Source organism: Myotis davidii, unplaced genomic scaffold (assembly GCF_000327345.1).
Source record: "Myotis davidii unplaced genomic scaffold, ASM32734v1 scaffold174, whole genome shotgun sequence".
In the NCBI taxonomy this organism is placed as follows: domain Eukaryota; kingdom Metazoa; phylum Chordata; class Mammalia; order Chiroptera; family Vespertilionidae; genus Myotis; species Myotis davidii.
The window spans coordinates 2,139,516-2,149,524 of NW_006289087.1; the positions used below are offsets into that span (position 1 = coordinate 2,139,516).

The 10,009-nt window shown below is 45.0% G+C and overlaps 1 protein-coding gene across 1 annotated transcript in view; it reads left to right on the forward strand.

Annotated features, from left to right (window-relative positions):
- Positions 1–8,461, forward strand: part of NVL (nuclear VCP-like) — a 42,043-nt gene extending 33,582 nt beyond the window's left edge. The window contains 4 exon segments of the mRNA XM_006761258.2: positions 119–245; positions 2,508–2,596; positions 4,240–4,310; positions 8,158–8,461. Coding sequence (XP_006761321.1) covers positions 119–245; positions 2,508–2,596; positions 4,240–4,310; positions 8,158–8,202 — 332 coding nt within the window. The 3' untranslated portion in view covers positions 8,203–8,461.
- Positions 8,462–10,009: the final 1,548 nt, after the last annotated feature.

Sequence of the window (10,009 nt, forward strand, 5' to 3'; positions counted from 1 at the left end):
AACCTCATTTCTCAAAATGGAAATTTGTAAAAATCTTCTAACACTGCTGCAGGAGTCAGTTACATTCATTTAATCACGTAGCCAGTGCTGTTTATTAAGAACCTTGCATGTGGAAAAGTATCGGTCATTGAACCCTCAATGACAAATCGTTTTTTCTCTCTCACTCAGAATGGCACCAAACCCCCACTGGACACAGATGTCGATCTGGAAGCGATTGCTGGTGACCAGCGCTGCGATTGCTATTCGTAAGGATCTCGGTCCCAAGTTCGCTCTCTCTCTGAGGCTCAGTGTCCTCGTGTGTCACATGAGGGAGAAGGGCAATGCTGGGAGGATTAAGTCGGGTATCCCGTGGGGCACCTGGTGTAGGATCTGGCCCTCTCCTGCTCTTTCCTTTTAGAGAAGCATCTCCCACAAGGAGGAATTTTGGAAGTGGGGGGTCCTCTCATGTGTTGACTCTTGTTACTCAGCTGCCCTGACCACGACCGTGGCTGCGCTTCACATACTGTCTGTCTGTGTCCGTCCGTCAGAGTGTTTGTGACTGGTTGCCAAATTACCCAGGTGCTTCAGCATTTCCAAGAGAATAAGCGATTGTGCTATTTCCATGGCTCAGGACTTACTTCGCAGCACATCCACCCATGAGCATCCCCACAGCCCGTAGTAAATGCAGGAAGGGAAACATTTCTGCCCTCAGCACTCATATCTGTGTGGTGGATGTAGTTTTTGGTGGTGGTGGGTTTTTTTTCATATGTTTTTAAGGAAGTTGGTTAACTTTCCCGTTTGAGTATACAGGAGGAAATGAAGCAAGCTTATTAGGGAAGATGTCTCTGGCTTATTTGAAAGGCTCTGTTGACTGTCCACACTATACTTGGGGTGCATGATGCCCCTGTAGGTCAAGGCCAACTAATGTGGACGGAGGCGGGGTTTTCATTGTTGAGAACTTCAGGAGTCTGTCATTCAGCAACGTAAACTTACAGCCAAAGAACACAGCCACTGGAGCAGTGGTTCTCAACCTTCTGGCCCTTTAAATACAGTTCCTCATGTTGTGACCCAACCATAACATTATTTTCGTTGCTACTTCATCACTGTCATGTTGCTACTGTTATGAATCATAATGTAAATATCTGATACGCAGGATGGTCTTAGGCAACCCCTGTGAAAGGGTCGTTCGACCACCAAAGGGGTCGCGACCCACAGGTTGAGAACCGCTGCACTGGTATAACCCAGGCCCTCCGTTATCTCCAGTCCCCGTTGAAGAAGTCCCATCACCATCCCTTATCAATGTGACTTCACTCGAAGCCATGCTGATCGTTTTTAGGGAGTGTGGTCAGAGACGTTTTATCTCCAATTTTTTAATATATGGGCTTCTAGACTCTGAGTATCAATCTTTGTTCTGCCACCCCCACGCCCCTGAGAGATGCGCTCTGGTCAGTAACCTTGGCTCATTTAAGATGGTCTCAACGAGTCCAGCATGTATGTGATTATTAGCTAATATTCTAACCCTAACACTTTACAACAGAAACATTGGATTCGGTTAATAATTTAAACTCTGTGGGTCTTTCATTTTATATATTACGTGGGTCATCAACATTGTATAATAAAATAGGTTAATGTCTGGAAATAAGGTTTTTGTCCCAAATTCAAGCTCTTTCTCAAAGAATCACCAAGACCTGGTCAAGATGTTAATGTAGTGAAACACCAGTCAGCACCATTGTCTTCTGTTGAACTCAGGTGGAGTCAGCATATTATTACATGGAATAATTAAGTGAAGGCTTGTTAGTTCTTGTCATATTTTAAGTAACTTAAGAGTCCACTTAGCTTGAGCTTGAATCAAATACATCAAAGACTTTATAGCCTTTGTGTTTTCCCCTTTTGAACACGGAGCCATAAATGACTTTTTATATAGAAGCTTGTCTTAGACGTGAGGTAATTTAGGAATGGGCCGTCAGCACTTAGCACAGGCCATGTGAACAAAAATTTACAATAAATGGTGTGTCAGTTTCTTTCTACTGATGATGATCTAAGCTTTTTTTTTTCTTTTTAGTATATTTTTATTGATTTCAGAGAGGGGAAGAAAAAAACATTAATGATGAGAGAGAATCATTGATTAGCTGCCTCCTGCACGCCCCCTACTGAGCATCGAACCCGAAACCCAGGCATGTGCCCTGACTGGGAATCAGACCATGACCTCCTGGTTCATAGGTGGATGCTCAACCACAACCACGCTAGTCGGGCGATGTTCTAAGCTTTTTATATTAACGTGGGTGTCTATAGCTGTTACCATGGGACTATTTATGATTCATTGCATTGTTTCCTCCATCATTTCCTTCCTTCTGAAAGTTAGAAATACTTTAAGTGAAAGCTAAAGCTCTTTCCTACTGACTATAATTAGTTTATCCCACATTTATTGGTCAGTTTCTTTTCTGTTTAATATGCGACTTAAAAGAAAATTGCTCTGGCCTAAACAGTATCTAAGAATAAATAAGTTAAGACGACTTCTTTCATTACAGGGGCGCGGATCTCTCTGCTTTGGTGCGGGAAGCTTCTGTCTGTGCCCTGAGACAGGAAATGGCAAGACAGAACAGTGGACATGAAAAAGGTACGGTTCTCCCCAGAGGCTCTCAGTTCTCTCAGTTGTCACTCTGGACTCCTAGAACCGCTGTCAATCGGGAACGTGACCATTGTCTGGCGTCGCTCATCTGTGATAGTAAAACTGTCTGATAAGACCTTTAGAAACCTTTCAGAGTATGATGTAAATTTTAAGTAGAAAATATTAATATTAAGTAGAAAACACACACACGTGAGAAATGAAAATTGAAATAACTTTCCGTACACTTAGACTCTCCTTTCAAAATACAAAATCCGTACATGTCACTATGTGATGGTCTGGGGCCATCCCAACAGCTCGGCTCGGTTCCTCACATTTGACAGTGTCTTCATATGATCTGGGTAAGTGTGGCCAAAAAAGACTCATTTTCTGCCTGCAGTCCAGCCAGGCCACGTACAGAATACAGCCTTTCCTTTGCCTGGTTCCTGTGACAGGTAATTGTTGCATCAGCGTGTGGCTGTCCTTGACAGTCCTTATACATACCTTCTTCAGAAGGCCTGCCTTTTCCTGTAAACCCGTGCTTTATCTAAATTCAAGTCTCGGTAGATTTCCAAAAGATGTTTTAGTCGTGCTGATCCCCCCCCCCCCTTTTTTCCATAGGCCTCCAGGGATCTTAGAGTTAAATTTGTTTACGGTTACAGCAGCATGTGCCCAGCTTAGATTCGTCCGCACACGTATCTTAATCACGAAGTCCCAAGGTTTTCGGTTAATTTTAAGATTCAGTTATCTGAACTTCTTTTATTGTCATCTATTTTAAATTCCTTTTGGAGTAGGTGGGATAGAATGAGCAAAATTAGAATCTCTTGTAAAAGACCTCATCTGTGGTAGTAGGCTGTCTGAGAGCTGGATCTGATGACTCGCTTGGGATTTGTTTTGTAACTAAAAATTAACACCACCGTACACGCGTTGGCAGCTACTAATGACTCTGTCTGGACGTTGTCTTGTAAACACAGAACACATTCTGACATCCCTGCTTTGCTACAGGTGTTAACACACTTTATTATGGGCATCATTTTGCAGTATATGCATATATCTTGTGATCATGTTGCACACCTTAACTTTCATATGCCTACAATATCTCCGTAAAGCCGGGGGGTGGGGGGGAACATAAACTAATAAATAATACACAGGGACCTTTTTTTGTTTTTATTTTTTTAATATATTTTATTGATTTTTACAGAGAGGAAGGGAGAGGGATAGAGAGTTAGGAACATCGATGAGAGAGAAACATCGATCAGCCGCCTCCTGCACACCCCCCACTGGGGATGTGCCCGCAACCCAGGTACATGCCCTTGACCGGAATCGAACCTGGGACCCCTCAGTCCGCAGGCCGACGCTCTATCCACTGAGCCAAACCGGTCGAGGCCTTTTTTTGTTTTTAAAGGGGTAAAACTCTCTCTAATTAAAGACAAAGTACTTTTTTATGTAATCCTACAATATCTCCGTAAAGCCGGGGGGTGGGGGGGAACATAAACTAATAAATAATACACAGGGACCTTTTTTTGTTTTTAAAGGGGTAAAAATCTCTCTCTAATTAAAGACAAAGTACTTTTTTATGTAATTTGTTCCAAAATAAATTGCTTTGATTATTTGGATCAGGGGGACCCAGATGTGTGTGTGCTTTTGCCCCGCAGGTGAACTCAAGATTAATCAGAAGCACTTTGAAGAAGCTTTCAAGAAAGTGAAGTCATCTATATCAAAAAAGGTAAGAAATGTTCTTAAATGTAGAGAAAAAAAAGACTAGAATTTAGACCGGTAGGTATGACCTCGTGAAAACAAAATGACTGGCTGTGTGAGTGTCCTAGAGAGAGAGAAATTTGTTGTCCACTTATTTATGCTTGCACTGGTGGATTCTTGTTCGTGCCCTGACCGGAGATTGAACCTTCCACCTTGGCTTCTCAGGAGGACGCTCCAGCCGAGCTACCCGGCCAGGGCTGACCTAGAGTTTTCCATCAATAATCAGAATGAGAAACACAGCAATCTCTTCATGTAACCGTTTGGACTTTGACTTACAGTTTTCAATCAATAATCATAATGAGAACCACCGAGCTGGGTGATAAAGGGCTAACGACTTAAAGGCAGTTGTGGTGGAGTCCACGAGCAGGTCCCCGTGGCCCAGGCACATCACAGCTCCAGGATCCACGTGAACAAAACGGATCCCGGCAGCATCAAACCCACACATTTCCCAGGGCTGGGTATCTCCCTGCCAGCTCTCTTTGTAAGTGTCACAGCTGCCGGACTTCACTGCATAACAATCATTTTTAACTTACACAAACAACCCCTCAACAAAGTAAGAAACACCATGTAAAACCTGGCATTTTCTGTCAGAAAAAGCCAGAGTGGTTTTTTAACCTTTTCTGATGTTATGGTGAAGATGTTTTTACTTTCCTGAAACTTACGGGTAAGTCCCCAACACTTAGTTTGAGTAGTGTAGCTCCAAGGAGATAAGAATGCTGAAGGTGTAGCTGGCATTGGGCAGGCGGGGGGAAACCTCATCTTGCGGGGGAAGATGGCTGCCTGCGGGCCCAGACATAGAGGTTACTCGGTTATTAGCCCCCGTAGCAAGGGCATCCCTGATGGCTCTCGCAGGAGCGTCTCAGGGAAGCCTGTGATTGGTCCAGCTCAGGTGAGGAGCTCGTGCCAAAACCACTTCCTGGCCAGCTCGGAATTCACTCTGGCTGGGTCTAAGGGGCAACTTGACTTCAAGCCCTAGGATGAAAAGATGAAAGTAAAACAGTCGTACTCAAGGTAATTGACTTGTAATAATCAGCTTAGCCATCTGCCTTATTTGTGGAGGGTTTGGACTTTGTGCCTTTTTTTCACACTGAGAGAATCACTGGATTTTGTTAAATGTGAAAGGAACACTTGCTATAGTTTTTTAGCCTTTCAGACATACTTAGGGAAATAGCAGTTGGCTTTGAAGTGAGTTAACATGAAGTAGATGACCAGGAGATGTCTGAAATAGAAAAGGAACAGAGGTAGGCGTGTGAGTGCTCTCCGAGGGTCTGCAGAGCTGGTCTTCATAGTTCTGGAATGTTAGGCATGTTCTCAGGCCGTCGAATCGAGCTGCTACCTCTCTTTCCCGGGAGCAGCTGCTTCCCTGGTGCCTCGCGATGCTGAACTTGGGGTCGGGTAGTAACAGCAGGTAAAGTGGATTTGGTGTCCAACAATTGGCTGGCGTAGCCGTAGGGTCTGGTTTAGAGGCCAAATGCAGACATTGTCACCTGGCCCAGTAAACCCTCACTAACGGGTTGAGGGTGTGAAGTGAGGACGGTGAGCAACATTTCTTCGGAGCTCTGCCTGTTTGCCTCATCCACGCCCACTCTGCTGGTGCCAACCCGCCAGGCTCCATCTGAAGACCCTGCCCGCCTCCTTTCTGGTGAGGGGCTCTGTCTGTCGTGGCCCCAAGAAGACTCAATCGGCTGGCAATTTGTTATGACAGATACCCCAGCAACTAAGCTTGGACTCTTTGCCAGTTGCTTTTGTGAATCCAGAATGTTCGTTTCAGCTGTGTCGTCCTTTATTTTCTCTGCTCAGCAAAGCCAAGCCCTCGCGTCCAGCATGTGTCACTTCACAGACCAGCAGGCCATAACTTACTCGGCTGGCTTGTTCTTCAGCCTTAACGGCTCACCGGTGACCTGGGGCAGGGTTAACTGTTAATACATGTTGAGACCTTGAGATTATTTTTCCACTTCTTTATTACCTCAAATTATAGTCTTTTCACTCCGCCCACTAGGGCCTTGTTCCACTATCAGGAAGCCAGTCTCACTCAAACATGAATTACGCCTTTTTCCTGTCCTCCTCCATAAAACCCACATCGCAGAAACCCTACTCTTGTGTTAACTCAGTGAGTTAGTGGTTTTCACACCCACTGGCCAGAGAACTTGGATTCTTTTCTTCACACTCAGGATAATGTGGGTCATCTATTTGCCCGATTATTTCTCACATTGACATTTATGAGAGGGAAAACCACCCCTTACGCCTAGGGTATTAATGGATTGCCTAAGATCTCATTCTTCCATCTGTACATAAACATTTATCATGTACCTACTATGTACTTAGGCCAGACACGCTGCTGGCCTTATAAGATATAAAATCATGTAGACATAGTTCCTAATCTTTATGAGCAATTAGGAGTTGTATGGTAAGCACTTCCATAAATGTGTACATAGATACCTGCTAACCTGTTCACTCAACTCCATTAATGTTACACTGACAGTAGCTTTTGCTAATTAGAGTGTATTGACTACATGAGAGATTCAATCCAGTGGATTCTATTAAAAGCACATCTGAACCTATAATTCCGGACATTGTAGATGTCTTTTTATCCTTTTAGGAAGGATACATGTATGTCTTAGTGATGCTGCTTGATTCTGGTGTATTTGCACATATATGCAGAGGACAATCTAAAAGGATATATTGATGGAGGGCTGCATAGAACAGAGCCTTTTTTCACTCTATAACTATTTATATACATGTTTTTAAATATGTTTTGATTTTTAAGAGAGTGGGGAGAGAAAGAGAGAAACATCTATGTGATAGACAAGTACCAGTCGGCAGCCTCCTGCACACCTCCTACTGGGGATCGAGCCCAAAACCCAGGCATGTGCCCTGACTGGGTGTCAAACCAGCGACCTCTCGGTGCAGACAACACTCCACCCACTGAGCCCGCCGGCCGGGGCTATAGATATTTTTGAGCCTGTGAACATTTTAACTATCCAGAGGAATACTTTAACAAAATTTGATTTTTAAAAAGTATTTTAAAGGGTTGGAAAATGGAAACTTGCTGTATTGCTTTGGGATAAACGTAAAGGAGTGGAATGGCTTAAATGTGAAAGACTGACAACACCAAAGGGTAGCAAGAATGTGAAGCAACTAGAACTCTCATACTTCGTTGTTGCAAATGTAGAATGAGCCAACCCCATTGAAAAATGCTCTGACAGTTTCTGACAAATAGTATTGCTCACACAGCCTCCGCTTTTGTCATTCCAGTCCGGACTCAGTATGGTTTCGAATTTTGCTTTACTAATTAGATAGAGACGTAAGCATCTTTTACCCTGATTTGGGGAGCAAACTTTTTATGTCAACAGTTATGAGAGTCATGGGTACTCCCTGGAGAAAGGAGTGTGTATGGACGTAGATGCGGGGAGGGGAGCTCAGCTCTGTGTGTGAGTTGGCTCGGGCTGATGTAACAAAGTGCCACAGCCTGGGGGCTTAAACACAGCAGTTTGTTTCTCACACTTCTGGAGATGAGACGGCCAAGATCAAGGTGTTGGCGGGCTGGTTTCTTCTGAGGCCCCGCCCCTTACAGATGACATGGACCTCCCTCCCTTCGTGCCTGTCGTGTCTTAATCTCCTTGTAAAGATGCTGCCAGTCCTGTTGGGAGGAGCGCCCACCCTCATGACTTTATTTTCACTTAACTGCCTCTTTAACGATCCTGTCTCTAAATAAGGTCACTCTGAAGTCCTGGGACCTCAGCATATGAATTCTGGGGGGGACACAGTTCATCCCAAAACAGTGATCAACTCTATTCTGTCTCCCCCACTCCCAGGACCGGCTGATGTATGAGGCTCTGAAGCAGTCCCTTGGCCAGTGACTTCCCAGCAGCAGTTGTGGAGGGGTCCCTGCGCCGGCCTGGCAAGAAGCCCAGCGCTCCGAGCGGGCGCCTGCAGCTTGACAGAGGTGGCCTCACGTAAGCTTTGATTCTCAAATTCATGGGGCCAAGTTGGAGTTGAAGATTTCTTCCCATCTGGCCAGCCTTGTTTGGAAACAGCCTACCTCCTCTTTCAAAAAAATTGAACTGCGAAAATAAAATAACTGATCCCTTTTTTAATAAAAATTTTATATTGAAATTATCTCAACTGTACTCTGGAAAGGTTGCATTTATAGTAAAAAAAAAAAAACAAAAACAAAAAAAAACAACTTTCTGCCTCTGAACCATCTGAAAGGAAGTTGCCAACCTGATGGCCCGTCACCCCCAAATACTTCCGTGTTTATTTCCTACCACCAAGATTCTCCCCTGCGTCAGTCACCATCACAGCCAGGGAGTTAGTGGTCACTGCTGCCATCTCCATCTCGGCTCCATCCGTGTCCCCCGTGCTCCCAGGAACGCCCTTCATAATCAGAGGGTCCAGGTTAGAATTGGCTGTTGCTTCCTTAGAGGCCAGAGCAGCTCCTCTGTCCTGGCTCCTGAGACTTTTTCAGGTTAAAAGGCAGCTCCTTGCAGAATGCGCTCCGTGCGGGTTACTCTGCGGTTCCCTCTCGATGAGAAAGTTGGCACCTTTGGGAGGCGTTTCATGAAGCGACGCCGAGTCCTCATTGCGTCCCGTCAAAGGACCGTCATTTCGAGTCGCCCCTTCCTGTGGTCCAGTTCCATCACCTGGTTAAGGTGGTTCTGCCAAGTGCTCTAAGGTTACCTTTTTCCTCAGGGAGGTCTGGAAACTGTAAGTAGTCCATTTCCCATAATCAGAGGGTCCAGGTTAGAATTGGCTGTTGCTTCCTTAGAGGCCAGAGCAGCTCCTCTGTCCTGGCTCCTGAGACTTTTTCAGGTTAAAAGGCAGCTCCTTGCAGAATGCGCTCCGTGCGGGTTACTCTGCGGTTCCCTCTCGATGAGACCCAAGTTGGCACCTTTGGGAGGCGTTTCATGAAGCGACGCCGAGTCCTCATTGCGTCCCGTCAAAGGCCCGTGATTTCGAGTTGCCCCTTCCTGTGGTTGTCCAGTTCCACCACCTGATTAAGGTGGTTCTGCCAAGTGCTGTAAGGTTACCTTTTTCCTCGGGGAGGTCTGGAAACTGTAAGTAGTCCATTTCCCATCACACGCGGGCATCACCATGTTGTCAATGTGTTGTTTCCCGTTGCTATCATTACATGATGTGCAGATTGCCCAGGTTTGGCGGTGTGGGAGCCCTTTCCCTCTGGCGAGTACCGTATTTGCCGGCGTATAAGACGACTGGGCGTATAAGACGACCCCCTAACATTTCCACTCAAAATACAGAGTTTGTTATATACTCGCCGTATAAGACTACCCCTTCTTCCGCACACCTTCCACACACCAAATAAAAGGTAAAACAATATCAGATTTGATTTTAACATTTTAATTTATATTCAAATGCTTATGACATGCAGGAAAACTGTCACAAGGCTGTATGTAATCAAACATATACATAAAACAGTGCAAGTTTATTACCGGTAAACATACCGGTAATTCACTAAAGAAAACACACTCTATAGACTGGTACCGTAGATGCTTCTCAGGAACACAGGCAAGCAGCCCACAACCTAGAGGGACTGTCAATGATAGAAGAAAGATAACAAATAGAGGGAGAGAGCAAGTGCCGGGCAAGTCCCTAGCAAGTTTGCTGGCGTGACAGTTTCACCTTAAAAGCCTTCAAACTCCTCTTCAT